This window comes from Balaenoptera musculus, chromosome 10 (assembly GCF_009873245.2).
Source record: "Balaenoptera musculus isolate JJ_BM4_2016_0621 chromosome 10, mBalMus1.pri.v3, whole genome shotgun sequence".
Classification (NCBI taxonomy): Eukaryota; Metazoa; Chordata; class Mammalia; order Artiodactyla; family Balaenopteridae; genus Balaenoptera; species Balaenoptera musculus.
This window is the reverse complement of record NC_045794.1, coordinates 349902-370996: the sequence shown is the minus strand read 5'-3', so window position 1 is coordinate 370996 and position 21095 is coordinate 349902. Positions and strand designations below refer to the sequence as shown.

The 21095-nt window shown below is 54.6% G+C and overlaps 1 protein-coding gene across 6 annotated transcripts; it reads right to left on the bottom strand.

Moving 5' to 3' along the window:
* Positions 1-91: 91 nt before the first annotated feature.
* BID (BH3 interacting domain death agonist) lies at positions 92-20632 on the bottom strand. Of its 6 annotated transcripts, none has more exons than XM_036865845.1 (6): positions 20538-20632; positions 8238-8299; positions 4679-4880; positions 2336-2475; positions 1421-1633; positions 92-514 (listed from the first exon to the last, which is right to left on the bottom strand). In XM_036865845.1, exons 2-6 carry the CDS (start codon positions 8247-8249, stop codon positions 503-505), a joined length of 579 nt encoding a protein of 192 aa, XP_036721740.1. In that variant the 5' UTR covers positions 8250-8299; positions 20538-20632; the 3' UTR covers positions 92-502. The 6 variants fall into 6 exon arrangements, with proteins under 6 accessions (XP_036721740.1, XP_036721742.1, XP_036721741.1 ...); XM_036865847.1 differs by lacking the exon at positions 20538-20632 and adding an exon at positions 19656-19677; XM_036865846.1 differs by lacking the exon at positions 20538-20632 and adding an exon at positions 19286-19304.
* Between the last annotated feature and the right edge of the window lie 463 nt (positions 20633-21095).

The window sequence follows — 21095 nt, the reverse complement described above, 5'->3', positions numbered from 1 at the left end:
CAGGAAAGTCCCAAGTGGGTTTTTTTAAAAAACAAAAAAACATTAAGTGTGTTCTTTTTCTTCTGCCTTTTATTTGTCAATCTGCTTTTATTTTGTTGTTCTTTTTTTCTTTTTTGACTGCAGCTTGTGGGATCTTAGTTCCCCGACCAGGGATCAGACCCGGTCCCTACAGTGGAAGCGCAGAGGAGTCCTAACCACTGGACCACCAGGGAACTCACGATCTGCTTTTAGATCTGATTTTCAGGCGGGGACCTCTCCAGCAGACATTAGGTAAAGGCACAGTGTGTGGATAGATGTAGATGATGTGAAACGTTCACACGTGTACGTGAAGAAATTCCTAAATGGTCCCTGCCTTTAAAATGGTGAGAGATACACAGCTGTCATCTCGTGCCTGTCTTCTCTGAGCATGTTTAAGTGGCAGAGGCTCCATCTGTGTGGAGACAGCTACACTGCTGTCACCATCTCAAGTTGTAACCAGTCGTGCTTTTGCTGAGTCGTCCCTTCAGTCCATCTCCTGGAGCAAGAAAGGACAACAGCCGGGATTAGCCAGCCTCCCTCCTGAGCCAGGACCCTAGACCTGAGCCTCTAGGGCCACAGTCAGCAGAAGTGCAGCTGGGGCTTTGCAAACAAACACAGCTTTCACCAAGTCACTTATGGTGCCAAGAGGCATATCAGTGGGTGCGAGGACTGGACCGAGGTTCTGTTTCAGCCCCACCGTGTCCGGAAGCTGTTAACAGAGGCTTATCTCCTTCCAACAACAGCTCAGCTTGGTTTCACAACAAGTTGGGGTTGTGTTCTCCCTCCGGTTTTTATTTTTAAAAGCCCGTGTAACTGAAGGCCACGCAGAGAGAATGCTTTTAAGGCTCATCAACTACATGTTAAGAGGGTCAGACGCCTGACTCCCGACACATAAAACCCCAAAATTTACAGATAAGATACATCCACTTTCCCTTCCAGGTGGTCTGTGAAACTGAAGCACCAGACTTTCTAATATCCTGGGTGGAGGACAGATGTGTGCAGTTTTTACCCCCTTTTGACCGCTCACCCTCCTTGGTAAGCATGTGTTTTAAATTATACTCATTTTTGTGACAAGGTGAGGCCGACAGCAGCCTGGGGAAGCCCAGCGTGGGCCCCTCCGGCCCTCTCTCCCGCCCCCCAGCAGCTCTCATGAGCCTGTGAAGGGTGCACAGTCGGCCTCCGCTGCCCGCTGACAGCAGCTCCTCTCAGAAACAGCCGGACTCCCAGACGCAGGACCAAGCCTTTCTTCCTGAGCAGGAAGGGCCGTGACCACCTTCCCTGGGGTCTCTCCCCAGCAGGCAGCCCTGCAGTGAGGGTCCCAGAGCTCAGAGGGGGCCGGGCTGGGGAGAGGCGGACACCAAGGGCGGTTAAGAGCCCAGGAGCTGCCACCACTGGCTCTTACGTTTTGGACTAAGTTCCTCACGTAGGCGAGAAGGTTCTGGTTGATGAAGGTCACTGTGGTGTGAAAGACATCTTGGAGCAAAGCTGGCGAGTGGTCGGCCACCTTTTTGGCCACGAGCATGGTCAGCAGGAGCAGGGTCTTCTCATGGTCCACGTCCGCAGGGTAGAGCTGCATGAGTTGTTCCAGCGCGGCCGCCAGGCACCGCCTCCTGTCCTGCATGGGTGGAAGCAGAGGCGCGGTTACCAGGCCTCCCGCGGGGAGGGGGAAGTGCTGTAAACAGCTGAGGAGGCCAGAGGAGAGAAGGAGGCAAAGCTGGGGGCAGGCGAGGCACCCCCCCGCCCCCCCCTCAGCGGGTCCTCATCTCCTGCTCAAAGGCACCTGAGATCAAGGTCAGTCACTGCCCAGGGGTCTGGCCCCGGTACATGGGGGCAGGGAGGGGGATGGAGACCTCCTGCCGGGAGAGGCCTCGTGGACCGCCGGACCGGAAAGGACCTTCCACACGCCAACACGTGGCAGCAAGAACGGCACCAGCAGCCTGTGTCTGATCCACGCCAGCCAGCGAAGCTCAGAGGGAGGCTCCCTGACAGACGGGCCTTCCCAGAGGCAGGAGGGCTCGACCCGCCGGGCCCAGCCCGAGGGCGTTTCTAGGTCGCGGGGGCCCCGCAGCCTCAGCAGTCAGAGTGGAACACGTTGTTTCAGGAAGAGTCACATCCGTCTTGTTAATCTTTGGGGGGCTCTGTCCCCAAACTCTTGAGTCTGACTTCAGGTTCAGGTTTTCAGGTGTCAAGTGACTTTTTTCTGAGAGACAGTTCGCCAGGCTGACTCTCTCCAGCAGTCACGAGCTGAGCCACCTCCCTGGACGCTGGTCTGTCTGCCAGGAGGCAGAGGACAAGCCCCGTGGGTTTCCTCACTCACCTCCTCCGACAGGCTCCTGTTCCTGAACTGCGCGGCCAGGCCAGCCACCAGCCCCGGGCGGATGCTGCACTCCATCCTGTCCCCAATCTGGGCGAGCTGCCTGGCGATGTCCCGGACCACTTCCTCCTGAGTCTCAGAGTCTAACGTGCAGACGAGGGGGGTTCAGATGACGCCCCGCTCACGCCCCGCTCCCGCTCCACCCGCTCCAGGAAAGGGGTGGGCCCTGCATCCAGAGCCCTGTGAGGACGGCGTGAACACGGGACCGGGCGCAGGGGCCGGGCGGGAGAAGGGCCTGCGATGCTGGGGTAGCCGCAACCCGGGCTCGAGGCCCAGCGTCCAACGGCTGTCGGCTGAGGGAGCGGTCAGGACAGAGGCTCCGCGGCCTCTCGCCCTGGACTCTGCCTCCCCCCCCCCCGCCCCCCCCCCAGATACCACGCTCTTCCTTCCCGGACACCATCTGAGCCCCTCCCCAGAACAGAAGCTTCCAGGGGCTCGGGGGTTCCCAGCCGTAGGTTGGCTCCCGGGTACGCAGCTGGGGACACGGGGCGTTGAGTGACCAGCCCCCTCGCTGCTTCTCCCCGCGGCACAGGAAGTGTACTCGGCCCCCTCCAGCCCCCCTCCGCCCGGCACGCGTGTGGAAGGCGTGTGGCAGCCACCCCTGCATCGTTTTTCCAACAGCATTTGCTCACTCTGTGTCTCTGTGTCACATTTTGGTAATTCTCGCAATATTTCAAACTTTTTCATTATTATATATTTGTATGGTGACCAGTGACGTCACTGCTTCAACGCGCTGCAGGCTCAGAGGATGGTTAGCATGTAGCAATGAAGAAGTACTTTTAATTAAGGCACGAATGCTGTTAAGACAGCGCTATTGCACACCGAACACACCTCCGTGTAGTGTACACGTAACGTCTACACGTGCTGGGAAACCAGAGGGTCCAAGTGCCGCGCCTTCTGGTCTGGACCCCAACCAGCAACCTCGCCCACCTGCCCACACACTCGTCCCTCGGGGTCTGGGTGGGCGCCAGCCCAGGACACCCGCGGGCACCAAACTCCAGGGGCCGGCGTAACCTCACGCGATCACCTCCACCTAATACAACGCCAGCGCACAGCAAATTCAAGTTTTGCTCTGGGGAACTTTCTGGAACTTTTTTCCCCCAAGTATTTCCAACCTGTGGTTGGTGGAATCTGCCGGCAGTGCCTGCACAGCCCGCACAGCCCTGCACCCATGGAGTTCCACGGGCCCGGCTGCAGCCCTGACCTCACTGAGACGTGTCTGTGTGACCCCAACACGAGCCCTCCTCGCCCCGAAACCTCCCACTACCCGCCCACCTCTGCTTGGGGACAGGTCACCACTCGCCTGCCGAGACCTCCTCCACCTGGGTCGACAGCCCGGCCATGCTCGACCCCGTGGTCCCCTTCGCGGCCCGGCCCGTGCGCTTGTCCTGACCCGCCTCCTGCACAGCCCCCCACGGCCCCACTCTCCCACCTCCTCCCGTCCAGCTGAGCGAACAAATCCACTGACAAGTGGCAGCCAGGCCTCTATTCTGCCCATTGCTTCCACACCCCCTCACGCTCCTGACCACGCACCGTGTCCTACCCGAGCGCCCACCCTGCCCTGTGCGTCCAGCGAGGCTCCACAGTGTGAGGGGGGCTTGGTGCAGATGGGGGCCACCGGGGCAGCAGGCCTGACAGCAGAGCTACTCCTGCCCCTTCCCAAAGGGGGCCTAAGGCAACCCTGGCTGGTGGGGACCCCCTGCCGCGTCGCCAGCCACCTGAAGTAAGACAGCTGGGGGCCCAGAGGCTGGATCAGCCGCGAGAGGGCAGTGACCACCCCACCCCCCCCCAACACCAGGCGGCGGACTCCAGCCCAGGCCTCCCGGGAGCGTCGGGAACACCCGGGAGCCTACCCCCGAAGCACAGGCTGGTTCAGGAACCCAACAGAATTCCTCAGGGAGCTCCAGCGTGTGCTGTGCCCAGCCCACCTCCAGAGGGGCTCCCAGCCGTCAGCTCCCAGCGGCCTCCATGGAGGCAGCACTGGTGGCAAAAGCTGAGGCCGGGAGGACAGGACGCACACCTAGAATCTGCCACACACGGAGGATGGCCCGGCCCAAGAAAAGAGCCCCAGGTCCCCGCTGCCCTGGTGACCGTGCAGATCATCATGGCCATGACATGCACAGGAGTAAAGCATGGGCGCTGCACAGATGCAAAGAATCCTCAGGAACCCAAGTGGGTTTCAACTGACTGGACTCGGCGAGGCCTGCTCCGCTGTACACGGGGTGGACCTGAGCCCGAAGGCCCCACAGTCCGGATCTGGGCCGTGGAGGCTGGCCCGGCGCCTACCTGTCTCTGCCGCCCCCTCACGGAAGTGGCTGCACCAGTTGCCATCCGTCTGCAGCTCATCATCATGGGCCGCGCGCACGGGCAGCTCGTGGCCCAGCACCTCCAGCTCTTGGTGGCAGCGGGAGTGCGGGCAGCTCTGGAGGAAGGCGAACACCAGCAGGCTTGTGGTGCGCTCGTCCTGGGGGCTGGCGCCGTTGCTGACCTGAGAGGAGAGTCCTGTGGGAACGTGGCCCCGGGCCAGGCAGCCGGGCCCGGGAGGGCCTCCCTGGCCCGGGGCCTGGACACCCTCCCAGTGGGCAGGGGCCAGTCCGCAGGGCCACGTACAGATGCCGAAAAGCTCCAATTCTGCAGAAGGTGGCCCACCTGCCGGCGGCCAGCTGGTGCGCCCCGGGGAGGGAGGTCAGGCACGTATGTGTCTAGGTGCCATCCTGGCTCTGCACGCCTGCGCCGGGCCTCGCATATCTTTTACCAGCCAGAGCCCACGCTCACTGGGAGTGCATCCAGCAGTTAGAAGCTCATCCTCTGCCATCATGTCCTTTGTGGGCCCAGGAGGGTGTTGTGCAAAAGCAGATTTTCAATACAGCCCGGGCAGTAGTGACCACAGGCAACACCTGCCTCTGGGCAGGCCTGGCTGACCTCAGGTAGATAATAGGCCCCTGGCCAAGCCCACGAGCAGCACGGCAGGAGCCAGGAGGGCCGCTGCACGTGGCAACAAGAAGGCAAGTGCAGAGTAGGGCCAGGGGTGCTCAGGTCACCCCCAGACCTGGGATGAGAGGGCATCGTGAGAGGCTAGGATGCCGAGACCGCCCAGATCAACACACGCAAAACACACGGCCTGGGCTGGGAGAAGTCACAGGGAGAAAACGAAGGTGCAGGTAAAATTTACTTCTAAGTCCATAATGTTTTTCATTAGAAAATACTAGAAAAATATTCTGATTAGGAAAATCAGAAAACTTTGAGAGGACAGTTTTTAGAGGACAAATTGTTTTAAACAAAATGCATAAAATAAGGTGCTTATGTATTGCTATTCAGCCTTTACTTCTCCAGAATTACTCCTAAAAGGGGGGAAATGTATGTAAAGCTCTACTCTACTAAATCTTTACAGTGAGGCCAGTGGCACAAGGCAGCTGAGAAACTCAAGAACGTGCTTCGTCTCTACCTCAGGAGATGTCCCGGTCAGGAGAGAAGAGGGGCTGAGGCAGGGCTGCAGTTGAACCGTGTCCCCCAGAGACAGGCCCAGGTGCTGACCGCCAGGACCTGAGAGCAGGACCTTATCTGGAAATGGGGTCTTTGCAGATGTCACATTAAGGCCAGGTCATCCTGGATTGGGGCCCTAATCCCATGACCCATGTCTTTACAAGAGAAAGGGGCTGACTTACAGACACACACAGGGATGCCAGTGCAGATGGAGACCGGAGCTGGAGAGGCCAGAGCGGGCTCCTCAGAGCCTCCGGAGGAACCAGTCCTGTAACACCCTGATACCAGACTCGTGGCCTCCAGACACTTCAGGAAAACACCCAGCCGTGGGCCTTCCCTGCTGCAGCCCCAGGGAACTGAACCAGGCCGTCTTTTTCGAGAGGTTAGTAAACAGGGTCCAGAGTCTGGGTGTGTGGCAGCGGTTGGCAACAGCTACGCCAGGTCAGGTATCAAACCCAGGTGCAGTGACCTCTGCCTTTCCCCCCGAAACACAAAGAACAGAAGTGGCCGGGCGAGAAGGAGAGCATCCCGTGTTAGAGGGCTCAGGCCCTGGAGCCAAGCGTTTAGTGCCATCCGGCTGGGAAGCGTGTGGACAGACTCTGTTCTGAGCATGTCAAGAACAGGCTGGCCTGGACTCCCAAACAGGCAGCTGGCCCAGAAGACCAACAGCATTTCACACCAAGAACAAGCAAGGCTGGTGACAAGCCAAGGAGGGATGAGTGATACAAGCTGAAACGGATGTCTCAGAAGGTGGAAGATTGGATAGTTGTTTATCCTTTTAGGTCACAGGTTAAAGTATGTTAAGAGAAATGATCAAGACTTAGGAAATCTTGCCGGACATAATACAGATTTCATCTATAGGAGGCAAAAATAACTCGTGCTATAAAATCAGTGCCAGTGCAGAGAAAACGATGGAGAGCTGTCCAATGTGTGTGATAAACTAGACTAATCCTGGTGTCCAAACCTGCAGAAGACAGCGCCAAACAAACAGTAAAAACAAAACAAAACAAAAAAAAAATCAATCTCATTTTCTTTTTCTACCTATCAAAAAAAATCAAAGAATGCTACAGTATAGATGAACAGCACCATACAAACAGTAAAAAAAAACAAAAAACAAAAACCAAACCAAGCCTTCATGCTCAGCGATATAAGCCAGACACAAGAGGACATGCACTGCTCCATCCCTCTCATCTGTGTGGTCCCTGAGGCATCAAATGCACAGAGAGAAGGGGGCAGTGGTGGCACAGCGACGCGAGTGCTCTTAATGCCACTGAGCCGGACACTTAAAAAAGGTTAAAATGGGGACTTCCCTGGTGGCACGGTGGTTAAGAATCCGCCTGCCAATGCAGGGGACACGGGTTCGAGCCCTGGTCTGGGAAGATCCCACATGCCGCGGAGCAGCTAAGCCTGTGCACCACAACTACTGAGCCTGTGCTCTAGAGCCCGCGAGCCACAACTACTGAGCCTGTGTGCCTACAGCCCGTGCTCCGCAACAAGAGAAGCCACCAATGAGAAGCCTGTGCACCGCAACGAAGACCCAACACAGCCAATCAATCAATCAATCAGTAAAAGGTTAAAATGGTAAATTTTACTGTAATTAAAAACACCTGGAAACAAAATCAAAGGGGGGGAAAAAGTCAGAAAATCTATAGCAGGGTGAAATTTCTGATGGGGGAAGAGGAAGCTGCTGGATGTCTCACCATGAACCTGACTGTGGGGCACGCCTGTGTCTCGGTTTTCTCAGCTTGAAGGAAAGAAAGGGGAAAGCAAAGCCCTGGGAGTGTGTCTGCCCTTTCCCACTGAAGTCGTCAGGAGAAGCGGCACCTGGGCAGCTCCCGAAACCTCTTCTGCTCAAGTAGCTGACGTTTCTCCTGAGCTGCTAAGCTGGGAACCACACAGCTCCCAGGCCTGCAGAGGGATGTTTGAGAAGCGCACACCGAGCCCCCAGGCGCTGTCTGCTCAGAGATGCAGAAACCGGGCCAAGCTCGTGAACCACCTAGTAAGTCCTCAGGCCTGCGGCCGCCCCCATGGAACTGGTGGGGACACGAAGGGCCCTGGGCTGGACGCCCGAAGATGCCACACTGCCTGGCAAAGACAGGAAGGAGGTGAAGAAGAGCTTCTGCTGGGCCAGGCGCGACTTTCTCTTTTAAACTCGCGCAAAGCACAAGGCACCATTTAGGCCCCATCCTGCTGAGGCGGGGGACCGGCCCATGCAACCTCGGCGACGCTATAGCTCTGAGCCCGTGCTGCACAGGAGCGGGCGGAAGCGGTGAGGGGACGAGAGGGTTATCCGCCCTGTGCTCCCCGGAGCTGGGACCCAAGGCTCCGCCGCCCACACCCCCAGGACCACCGCCCGTCTGACCTTCGAGTCCATGGCCCAGGCAGCGTCGTGGGCTCCAGCTCACAGGGGTGCGGGTCGGCAGCCTGGAAGAGGACACACACAGGGTGGGTGCAGGGCCCCGTGGGGATACCCCTCCAGGACCCCCAGGGAAGAACAGGGAGCCCTGCTGCCCTCGCCCGCCCACCTCAGCCCAGCCCCCAGCAGCCTGGGCTCACTGGTCAGGCAGACAGGGCCGTCTGCTCCCGAACCCTCTCCAAGTCAATACAGTGCTTGGAGCGCCGGGCTCCCTCCACGAAAAACACCTGGACGTTTCCAGGGACCTGCTGTGTCCTTACCATGGCCCCATCACCGCTCTCCCCACCGACCCTCCCCAGCTGCAGCCCCAGAGCACCGAGTGGGTGGGAAAACGAGGCACGCCTGGGCCCAGGGCCACGTGGCTGCAAGGGCTGGTGAGATCAGTCTGGCACAGAAAGATGTGTATAAATTAAGAAAAGAATGTGTATTTGACAGTCACACAAAAGATTCAGGCTTCCAGATGGCATATAAATCCACACTAAATAACCTGGCAGGCATAAACAACTGAGCAGACAAAAGCCCATCGGAGACTGAGTTTAAAAAGATTATGCCCCCAACATGGAAAATATAAAAGAATGAGAGCTATGTGCATCGCAGAGACGTCCAAACAGACCAGAAATATTTCTGCAGAGCAGTCTCAACAGAATAATCCCGCGTTAAAATGTCCGCACCAGTGAATGTGTGTTTACACACAGTATTAGGCTAAACCCAATGAATCGGTCCTTTTGTAGGGCAGTAACAGTCAAATTTGGAACTTCCACACGGTTCCTAAATACACAGGGGGTAAAAAGAGAACCACCAGCTCCTCTCCGGGGAGAAAGGGCAAGGCTTCCCCCCAGGGAGCGCGGGTAGGGCCTTGGGGGACCGCATCCCCAGGACCCAGGCCACCCACCGGGAGTCGGAGGAACCCACCCTGGGGCCGGGCAGGCTGCAAGGGGCGCGGGTGAACGTGGAGGGACAGACGGGAAGCAGCAGGACGCTGGCCCGCGGGCCTCCGCGGGCCTCCGGGGCAGGAGGCAGAGCTGCAGGACCACGTGCCACAGAGCAGGCCCCTGGGGGAAAGGCCGCAGAAGCCAACCCACGTCCAGCCACAGCCTCGGCCTCCACCGCGCCCTCTCAGGAACGAGCTTCCGAAAACCGGGGAGGCCACCATCAAGGGGTAACTCACATAAAATCTGCCTTCCACCCGGACCTGCCCTCCCCACTGTCCCCGCGGCCCTGATCCACGTCCACATCGCTGACGCTGTGCTCATTTCCCGCCTCAACACATACTTCCATAAAATGTTTTAATGCCTTTATGTAAGTGACCCTTGAACAATGCGGGGTCAGCGGGTACAGAATTTACTTGTATCCGCGACCTGCATTCTCCAATTCAACCAGCAACAGCCCGTGGGGCATTTACTAGTGAAAAACATCCCCACAGAAGGGGGGCCTATGCAGTTCAAACCCTTGTTGTTCGAAGGTCACCTGTGCATATATGTCTTCATAGCTCTCCCTCTATGTAAGGATACAGAATGAGAGCAGAACACGGACGCTGACCCAGACGGGATGGATCCACAGGAGAAAGTTCCTCTGCAGGACGGCTGGGCCCCTCTGTTTTCCTCAGAAAGACAGTGGGTTTGGAGGAGGTGGATTTCCTTTTTTTTCCTTCTGAAATGAACACTTACTAAAGATTTTATGTAACTGATTATTTAATGGGGGAAACAAAGATGTTAAAACCACTCAAAGAGCACACAAGCACCGACGGCAGAGCACCTGTATTTCTATGGACAAATCACCTGCATCAGCATCCGTTTTCTGCAACTTACAGAGGTGTAAAATAGCTCCAAGACAAGAAAACCAGAAACAGTGAGCTGGCCAGAATATCCAGGTTTTTTGCCCATTTCAGAGTCTTTCACAGATTTCCTGACAGTCTCCGGACTGGTAATGATCTCAAAGGTTATTCTTTGACACACACAAACAGGGTGGGTCTCAGAAGAATGCTAATTAACCAGCCAGGCCTCCTAGGTTTCTTTTGCAAATTTAGATTAAACAGCTACTAAAGCCACAAGATCAGCTTCGGTCTGGAAATTCTCACCAGGAAGCTCAGGCTGGACTCTGCTACCCCGAGGGCGGGCAGGAGGCCAGGCCAAGCAAGTTCACAGGCTCCACCTGCGGCCCCTCTAGGTGTGTGCGGAGAAAAGGAAGCCCAGCTAGGGGAACAGGGGCCACGGATCCAGACACTTGCACGTGGCAGAGACTCAAATGCAGGCAAGGGGTGGGGAGCTTTGCAGAGGAGGCCGCGGGGGAAGCAGGAGGCCTGCTGGCCGTGGCTCCCTGTGCGATGGCGTCCTCTGTGTCGCCCCATGTCGGAGGCACGAACAGAAAGGAGAGAAGCTGTCAGGTATCAATCGAGCCCTGAAGTTATTTTTAGCTTCCTGGACTGTCCCAGAGAGCACTCTGACTTGACCTCCCGGGCTGGTGGTCACGGGGTGGGGGGGGGGGGGACTGGGGGAAGGGGCCGGGCAGGCTGCTCTGCCACCGTCCACTCGTATATTCAGTCCCGGCCTCTCTTACGCGGGTCCCCACTTATCTCAGATTCCTTGGCCTGCAGGAAGCGACCTTCCCACCACGGAGGACGGGGACCCCAGGGCCAGACTGGCTTTTCTGGGGGGCTCTGTAGCCTTCACTCCCTAAAGGCAGCTCAGTTCTGTGACAAGTGGCCTGTCACAGTCGATCATACAAGCATCATTCAGAAATAGGACGTTCTGAGGAAGGCTCTCAAGTTGTCCAATTATATTACATCCTGGTAAAAAGAACGAAGGACAGTAGGCAGTTTCTCAAAAAACTTATACACAGAATTACCGTCTGTTCTAGTAACTCTGCTTCCGCGTACGTGCACACCCATCCTGGCTGCGTCACTCACAACAGCACAGGTGGTGACAACGCAACATCCACTGATGCGTGAGTGGATGGACGCAGTGCGTCCATCACGCAGTGAGTCTCGTTCAGCCGCAGAGAGAAGGAGATTCTGGCACCTGCTGCACAGGGCGGAGCTTGAGGACACTGAGCCGAGGGACATGAGCCAGACGCACAAGGGCAGCTGCTTCCTGAGTCCACTTCTCTGCCGCAAAGTGGACTGTTGGCCCAGGGCGGGGGCCGGGTGCTGGGGGCCGGGGCAGGAAGATGAGAGGGTCCTGGGGAGGACGGGGGTGGTGGCACCTCAGTGCAGGGGACATTCACAGGTGGTTACAGTGGAAAATTTTATGTATATTTTACCACACACACAACAAAGAAGGAAATTCTGACACCTGCGACAATGTGGAGGAACCCTGAGGATGTTACACCGAACAAAACAAGCCAGACGCAGAAGGACACACACCGTCTTGCCCCACTTACATGAGAAATCGTGCCTGTTTTCTAGAGAATTATTAATTCCTATTAATGCCACTGAGCTGTACACTTAAAATGATTAAAACGGTAAAATTTTACATATATTTTACCACAATAAAAAAAGTTTGCAAGAAAAACCCCCCCCCAGAGTCTTCTTTTTGAACCTATGCAAATAGCTGTACCATCACACAAAATGAGGAAACTTAACAAGAATTCTGTCAGGAAGAACTAGATGTCATTTCCGTCTACCAAATTTCTATGGGTTATAGACAGTTGAAGAAAGAGAAAGTTTCGTGTGTCTAGAAAACAGAAATGAAAACGTCAGCAATATTCCGAGCAAACCACCAGTTTCCCACCTTGGTCTGTGGGTCCCAGCAGCTGCGCCCACGCCGTCTGCATCCAGAAGGGCCTGGAAACCCTGACCTGCACCCTGGGTGAAGCTCTGAGTTGTTGAAGCCAGGAGAACACAAAAGCCTGTTTGTGAAGTATCACTGGTTCAAAGTACCTGGTACCAGTCCTTTCCACAAGTCTCTGATTCCATCCTTCTTTGCTGAGGACACACACGAAAAGCCCCAAGTCATCCCCAGAGGGCACAGGCTGCCGGGGGTGATTCACGTGTTTCTCTAACCGACAACATCAGAACGGAAGGGGGTCAGATTCTCTTTTGGGGTACAGTACGTAACAAACGTGATCAGTGTTTCCCCTGAGAATAAAGGCGTCCTCATATAGCACACAGCTTCTGAAACATTTAAATGAGTAATGTTTTCCTGTAAACATAACCAAAGCAGCCTCACAACAGTAACACTTCAAACAAATCTGATTAATTGTATAATCGCTCTCTTTATAAGGTGAACGGCCTTTGGGATTCTCCAGGGGCACTCTGGGAAGTCTCAATGATAGTCTTAGGTGTAAAAGATATCCTGAAAACATTTTTTTTTCTAAATTCAGGGTCCGTCCAACCTTTGGAAGCTCTGTCAGAGTCCACTTGGGCACTTAAGATGGGGTCACGGATGCCTGAGAAACAGGACATGGTTATCAATGAACGAAACTAAGAAAACCGTACGCTCCTCATAAGTGATCAACTTTTGTTCTTTGTGGGGCTGTTTTTCCCCTTAAAACATAAAAGCATCAAAATTTACTGTTTTCGGGACTTCCCTGGCACTCCAGTGGTTAGGACGCCACGCTTCCACTGCAGGGGGCGTGGGTTTGATGCCTGGTCGGGGAACTAAGGTTCCACAAGCTCCACGGTGCGGCCAAAAATAAACAATTAAAAAAAAAAAATCGTTTTGACAGTAAAGGAGGCAAGACCATCAAAACAAGCAAACTTTGCTAAAACTGTGACATTTCATAGCTTCTTCTCAGACTCAGACATTTAAGAGATATACAAAAACATGAAACAATGTTCTCACTAAAAACATTGTTTTGTAAAATACAGTATTTTTAAAAAATGTTCGTTAAGCAACAGCCACTGATATTTTCAAACAAATCAACAATATTTGAAAATTTTCTCCAGTTTTACTTTCTCACACATAAAATAGATAAAACCCACTTAATCAAAAGCTTTTCAGGGTCCTCAGTAATTTTTATGTGTAAAAGAGAGACCAAAAAGTTTGAGGGGGGGGGGAAAAGACCCCCTTTCCTTGAAAATAAAAGCACATATACAACAGTTTTTCTCTGTCATCCATTTTAATTACAACTCAACCCAAGTGACTGACCTTCCTTCACAGAGAACCAGGTGCCCGGGTGTCACAGCTCAGACGCTATCTCCAGCAGCACGCGTGCCCTGGGCGTCCCCATGGTGCAGACACGCTGAGCGACACCAGCCAGAAACGAAGCCTCTGCTGAGGATACTGAAAACACTTGAACTTACACCTGGTACCCAATGCTTCGGTATCCTGTCTTACTTAGAAGTTACCTAGGTAGACAATGATTGCCATCATTAACTCAATTTAATGTGCGTCCAAGCTGCACCCTGTAATACTGTTAAAGTAAAAACAATGTCAGAATTCTATTCAACTTAGTTGAAAACAAATTTACATTTCTCTTAACTTTAAACATCATGTAAGAGTAATATTAGCTGATTTGATAAGTAAACCTGTAGAAGTTTGGGGGGAAACCAATTAGAATAAAATGTATTATATCAACGTTATACTGATATACTGAATATTGATTATTACATGTAATCAATATTAACTATAATACCAATAAATCAGAGAAAAGACACAGCTTTTTAAAGCCCCAAATTATTAATTTATCCTCATTTGCCAAAGATTTATCTTAATTATGTGAACCTGCATTCTTTTTTGTGATATAGTTGATGTATAATATAAGTTACAGGTGTACCACATAGTGATTCACAATTTTTAAAGGTTATACTCCATTTATAGTTATTATAAAATATTGGCTATATTCCCTGTGGTGTACAATGTTATCCTTGTAGCTTATTTATTTTATACATAGTAGTTTGTACCTCTTAATCCCCTCCCCCTGTCTTGCCCCTCCCCTTTCCCTCTCCCACTGGTAGCTACTGGTTTGTTCTCTGTACCTGTGAGTCTGTTTGTAAACCTGTATTCTTTTTTTTTTTTTAATTTTTTTTATTTATATTTTTATTTTATGGCTGTGTTGGGTCTTCGTTCCCGTGCGAGGGCTTTCTCCAGTTGCGGCAAGTGGGGACCACCCTTCATCGCGGTGCGCGGGCCTCTCACCACCGCGGCCTCTCCCGTTGCGGAGCACAGGCTCCAGACGCGCAGGCTCAGTAATTGTGGCTCACGGGCCTAGCTGCTCCGCGGCATGTGGGATCCTCCCAGACCAGGGCCCGAACCCGTGTCCCCTGCATTGGCAGGCAGACTCTCAACCACTGCGCCACCAGGGAAGCCCCAAACCTGTATTCTTAAAACGTTTCTGAGTTTGGACTTCCCTGGTGGCGCAGTGGTTAAGAATCCACCTGCCAATGCAGGGAACACGGGTTCGAGCCCTGGTCTGGGAAGATCCCACACGCTGTGGACCAACTAAGCCCGTGCACCACGACTACTGAGCCCATGCGCCACAACTACTGAGCCCGCGTGCCACAACTACTGAAGCTCGCACTCCGCAACAAGAGAAGCCACCGCAATGAGAAGCCCACAACGAAGAGTAGCCCCCGCTCGCCGCAACTAGAGAAAGCCCGCGCACAGCAACAAAGACCCAAAAATAAATAAATAAAGAAAATTTGAGTTCCTTTCTGTGCATTTTAAATTTTTTTAAAGTCTAATGCATTTAAATTATTAGAAACGAGATTTCCTGATTTTCTGGAAATTTTAGAAATATTTGATTTATATAAGCATTTATTTAGGTCCACAAGCCAATGAGAACAGAGTTCCTCCAATTTGAGACACTTCACAACCTAACTCCCTAATGATGAGAAAACGTTTCGCACATTTACACACCAAGAGGCCAAGGCCTTGCTGAATTACAGACCCACAGGGCACATGGCGTCGGTCCCACAACTTCAGGGCCAGGTCAAGAGTAAACACAGAAACACCAAGGCTCACGGGTCCGGATGTCAAGGAGTGGTTCTCCGTGGTGGCACAAAATTCTGAACTGAGCTCAAAAGAGACCAAGGACACAAACCACAGTCTGACCACCCAGATCCTCTGTCCTCTCCCGCTCAACACAGGGCAGACCTCTGACGCCTGCCCACCACAAGGACCACAGTCAGCGAAGGCACCAACGGAGTAACTGGTCCACATGTGCAAACACAAAACCCAGCCAAACACAGGACAGAGGGAGCCACTCCACTGGCCCTGAGATGTGGCCTCTGGGGGCTGAAACCCACTGGCACACATTCAGGGACGGCTCCAAAACTGGCAGCCAAAGAAGAGGGCGAAACCATGACTTTCATACAAATACAAAACAATAAAATGAACACATGTCCAAGATTTTATTTATTAGCTCATTAATTAGTGAGGGAACCAGTAAGATAGATGATAACAACCAGTTTCTAGATAACGTGGATTTCTAAGGCGGCCGCCAGGTCTGCTGAGATCACGTAAGACAGTCCTTCCCCCGAAGCGGATGAACAGGGTCAACGCAGAGCCACAGGAGGCCCAGGCCAGTGTCCACGTGGGCCCCTTCTGACGATTCATGGCGGGGTGGGAGCTGCCACTCACCCAGAACACAGTGTGACCTCACTGCCAGCCCCTTGCCACCTGGATTCGCCAGGACAGAAGCTGGAGTGTGGACGCTGGTCTGTCTCTCTGGCTCCTTTGCGCCAAGCTCTCCGTCCCTCAGGCCTCCCCAGACGCTGGGCACATCCTCAGAAACCCCAGTGCCTGCTCCGCTCCTCGGCCCTCCCCTCCATCCCACAGGCCTGGGAACCACTGGCTTTCAATCCTGGCTGCACACACTGGGAGCAACCGAGAGACTTTAAGATACTGATTTGACATGATCTTACATATGGGAAAGCCCCAGGAATCCACTAAAACACCCCTGGAAGTAATAAATGAGTTCACCAGCGCTGCAGGACACAATCTCTGCAAGATCTGTTGTACTTCTACGTGCCAGCAATAAACAACCCAAATATGAAACTGAGAAACAGAACAGCATCAAGAGAAATAAGGTACTTCAGAATACAATGAACAAAAGAAGTGTAAGGTTTGTACAGCGAAAACTACAAACATCGTTGGAGGAAAGTAAAGACCTAAATAAATGAAATCACTCCTGTCCATGGACTGGAGGATGTATTCCGTTCCACCAGTGGGAGTCCCCCAGACACCCACGGACCCAACACAGTTACCCTCAAGCTCCCAGCTGGCTTTTCCGCAGAAAGTGACAAATGGCTCCTGTTTCATGAGGAAATGCAAGGGGCACAAAATAGCCAAAGTAAAAAAGAACAAAGATGGCAGACTCACACTCCCCAACTTCAAAACTTATGACTGAGCTACAGTAATTGAGACAATGTGGTACTGGCAAAGGATAACCTCACAGATCAATGGACCAGAAATGACAGTCCGTAAATAAACCCTAATACTTATGGTTCATCGACCTCTGACAAAGGGGCCAAGACCAGGGTAAAGAACAGGCTTTTCAGCAAATGGTGCTGGGACAGCTGGGTATCACAGGGGCGAAAGCATGAATTTGGGCCCCTATCTCATATCATATATAAAAACTAACTCAAAACATATCATAGGCCTAAATATAAGAGCTAAAACCATTAAAAAAAAAAAAACTCTTAGAAGAGAACAAAGGAATAAAACTTTATGACCTTGGGAGAGGCAGTGATTTCTTAGATATGACACCAAAAGAACAAGTCATACAAGAAAAAAATAGATAACTGGACTTCTTGAAAATTAAAAACCTTTGTGCTTCAAAGGAAACGATCAGTGAAAACACAACCCACAGAATGGGAAAAAATGCTTGTGAATCATTTACCAGACAAGGGACTTGTACCCAGAATATACAAAGAATTCTTGTTAACAACAATAAAAAAACAACCCAGTTAAAAATTGGGCAAAAGATTTTAATAGGATCCAAAGATATACAAGTGGTCAACAGGCACATGAAAAGATGCTCAACATCATTAACCACTACGGAAATGCTAATCAAAACCAAAATGAGAGGGGAATTCCCTGGCGGTCCAGTGGTTAGGACTCTGCACTTTCACTGCTGAGGGCCCGGGTTCAATCCCTGGTCAGGGAACCAAGCTCCCCACAAGCCACGCGTGCGGCGCGGCCAAAAAAAAAAGAAAGAAAGAAAGGAAAAAAACCCACAATGAGATACCCCTTCACACCCACCAAGACAGCTAAAACCAAAAGGATAATAGCAAGTGGTAGCGAGGATGTGGAGAAGCCGGAAGCCTCATACCGTGCAGGTGGAAATGTAAGATAGTGCAGCCACTTTGGAAAACAGTTCTGCAGCTCCTCAGAATGTTAAACAGAGTTATCACAAGACCCAGCAATTCCACTCCTAGGCAGGCATATATACAAGAGAAATGAAAACACACGTCCACACAGAAACTTGTACACGAATGTTCATCGTGACATCATTCAAGGCAGCAAAAAGCCGAATGTCTATCAAGTGGTGAATGGATAAAGAAAATGTAGTATATTCATAAAACGGAATATTTATTTGGCCATAAAAGGGAATGAAATTTGAAACATTGGATGAACTCTGAAACATTATGCTGAATGAAAACAATCTAGTCAGAGAAAACCACAGATTGTATGACTCCATTTATATGAACTTCCCAGAATAGGCAACTCCACAGAGAAAAAAGTAGATTAGGGTCACCTGGGGCTGTGGGGATAAGGGGACTGGGGGGTGATTGATAATGTGCGTGGTTTCTTTGGGGGCTGCTGAGATGCTCAAAAATTAGATTGTGGTGATGGCTGCACAACTCTGAGAGTAAACTGGAAACCACTTTAAATGGGGAAATTTTACGATATGTGAAATACCTCAATAAGAGGTTTAAAAAGCAGCCCAAGGGAGGGCGGAATAAAGAGGGGGAGCCACCCCGTCACACAAGCCCCAGAAGTGAAACCCACCCCCCAGTGCGAAAAGCCTCCGAGTCCCAGTGTCCTCGTCTCCCGCCGCCCGACCTGCCCAGGCCCTGGCCGAGAGGTGTGCGCACACGGGGTGCGGCAAGACGGCCCGCAGAGGCCGGTGTGCCGGGGGCCGCTCCAGAGCGTCGAGGTGGGCCTCTGTCCCAACAACCTCCCTCGCCTTGGAGCCAGGGAGAAGAAAAGGGATGTCCCACGGCCCTCCTGGTGACCCGGACCCCTGGCCCCGGAAGAGGCCTCTCCCCACGCGTGGCAGCCCCGCTCCCAGCCGGCCGCCACATCCTTCCACCAGGGCAGAAGGTCCCTGGGCCCCACGGCACTCGTGTGCCTGAAGGTGACCAGCCCCTCTTCAACCTGCTCTGTGACCCAGAGGGGACTCGTGTCCTCCCCACCCGCGATGACAGGACACTGAGGGAAGGGGATAACTGCAAACGAGCCACTTCCTCACTGTCTCAGTGGTGGCTTCTAGGACCCTGGACACAAATACCCACACAAAAGCCAACCGAGAACTCAATCTGCAGCAGAACCTCCAGAAGTGGTTGCTCTGCGGTTCACCCAGATAGATGATCACGTCCGTCCGCTGTTCACTGGAAACTTCCCCATTCAGCCCAGCACAGGCAGGAAGAGGAGGGAGGGAGAGGAAGGAGGGAAAGGACCGGGGAGGGCTCTTGGGGAAAAGGCCCAGAGAGGGTCCACGGCACCGCCCCACGCTTCCCCCGCCCCCGAGGCTGCCCGCAGGGAGGGGTCTGCAGAAAGGCCAGGCCCTCCCCACCACCACCCCGGGTCTAACAGGTGCAGGGGAGCAGGGCTGGGACGTGGGGCGGCGGCCGGGAACCCAGGCAGCGCAGCCCCGCACGGAGAGCTGGGGCTCTGGGGCGGCAGGGTACTCAAGCGTCCTCGTCTCGGATCAGCATTCGTCCAGACACAAAGCTCTGCCCGCGTGTCCCGCCCAGTGAGCTCCGCGTGTGCTTCGGGCGAGCACACGTGTGACCCCCGGGGGCCCAGGTGCTGCTGTCAGATCCTGTGCAAGGGAGGCCCAGCAGGGTGGGGAGCACTGCAGGCCTCCACTCCCTCCACAGCCCCCACCTGACGTCCGGTCACCAGAGGCGCAGCCACAGAAGCACCTGCCAGAGCTCTGGAGCGAGGCTTCTCAGGGCCGACAGTCCAGACGCGGCGTCCCGGGCACCTCCGCACGACGCGCGCTCCTCCATCGGGGCACAGGCCCCACCCCTCCCCCGCCACAGGCAGCGCCAGGCCGGTCCCCCTCCTCCTTGCTCCTGGGTGCCGGGGCGTCCGGGCAGGCCGCTCGCATCTGCAGTGAGTGGGACCTCCAGTCCTGGGTCTGCGAAGGCCCGGGAGCAGGGCCCCTCCCCCAGCACTCCCGCACTGCTGGCAAGCTCCTATCCACCCCTCAGAGTCCACCTCGGATGGCCTGACCTCCTCAGACAAGACTTACGGGACCCAGCCCCTGTTCCGGCAGCTCTCTGCTCCAAAGCCTGCATCCCGGTGTCCCACCGTTGCCATTCCCACCACACAGCGCCCTGTCCCGCGGAGTCTTCTCTGGGCCCAGCCCAGAGAACTCCGTCCTTGGACCCCGGCGGAAAGGCTGCCCCGTGAGCTGCGCTGAGCTCCTCCCTCGGGGCAGGAGGCCAGAAGCCGCCCCGCGGGCCGCCCCATCCTCTTCCCCGCGGTGCCTTCCTAGAGCCAGCTCAACCCCTGCAGCCGGAGGGCTCCTCCCACCCTCCCCCAGCTCGAGCGCAGACCCTCTTCCAGGGACAGTCACCCGTGGCTCCCGGCGGACTCAGGGTTTGCCCGGAGATGGCAGGGACCCGGGCCCAGGAGAGCCCCCGGCCCGACCCGCCTGCGTCCCGACGGGTGGGATGGGACTGGGAACCACGTGCCCCTGCTGAAGCCGCCGACGGAGGCCTGGGCAGCAAACAGACCCGCAGGAGGGGCATGGCCGGGGCGGAGTCGCCCGAAAGGGTCTCAGGGGTGAGGCCCCCCTCAGTGAGGACCACCCCCTCCCCCGTGAGGGCCATCCCACCCCGGCAGCGCAGCGCGTCCCGCTCGCTGGATGAAAGAAACGCGCCCCACGCCCCGCGCCCGGCCTGCTGGCTGAGGGTCTCGGATCTCTCAGGGTTTCCGGTCACTAAGTCACTCAACAACCCACTTCCGCCGCCCGCAGCGTGTCCAGAGCAGCGCGAGCCGGGGACGCGCCTCGGCCCGCACCCGCGTCTGCCTCACGCGGAGGGAGCAGCGGGACGGAGCGCGCGGGGGCAGGGACACGGCGGCCCAGGGGCGGAGGGCGCGGGGACTGGGGACGCCCGGCGGCACTCACCTCCCACGGCGGCGCCAGGCGGCGAGGCGGCTGCGCACCAGGCTCGGGCGGGAAAAAGCCGACGTCCCGGGGGTGGAGCGCGCAGCCGCCGCGAGCCCACTTCCGGTAGCTCCCGCCCCGCCCGACAAGGCTCCGCCCCCTTACTGCCGGCCACGCCCTCCCCGGCACGGCCACGCCCCCACTCCATCATTTCCTCAGCCTTGCCGCGGCCCCGCCCCTTCCCGGCCGCACACCGACAAGGCTCCGCCCCAGGCCCACCTCCAGGCCCCGCCCCTCGCCAGGTCCCTGGAGGCCGCGCGCGGAGAAGCAGGAACAGAGGCCTCCAGGGACCAGGGCAGTCGCTACACGCGAACTCAGGAATAGAAACTGAATTTAAAAAGAAGAAAAAAGACCGGAAACAAATACAACCAGAAACCATGGGCTGGTTACAGTGAAATCATAAAATCGCAGGATTTTCTACTTTTTTGTACTTCCCAATTTTTCTTAAGTGACTGTGGCACCAATTTTACAGTGAATAAAAACTATGGAATAGGGACTTCCCTGGTGGTGCAGTGGTTA

What these genes read in the sequence shown, in the direction of transcription:
- BID (XM_036865845.1), bottom strand. An exon ending in TGAGGGGGCGGCAGAGACAG is followed by an intron (nt 2,476 to 4,678) that starts GTAGGCGCCGGG and finishes TCTGCACGTTAG; the next exon opens with ACTCTGAGACTCAGGAGGAA. An exon ending in ACAGGAGCCTGTCGGAGGAG is followed by an intron (nt 1,634 to 2,335) that starts GTGAGTGAGGAA and finishes CCACCCATGCAG; the next exon opens with GACAGGAGGCGGTGCCTGGC.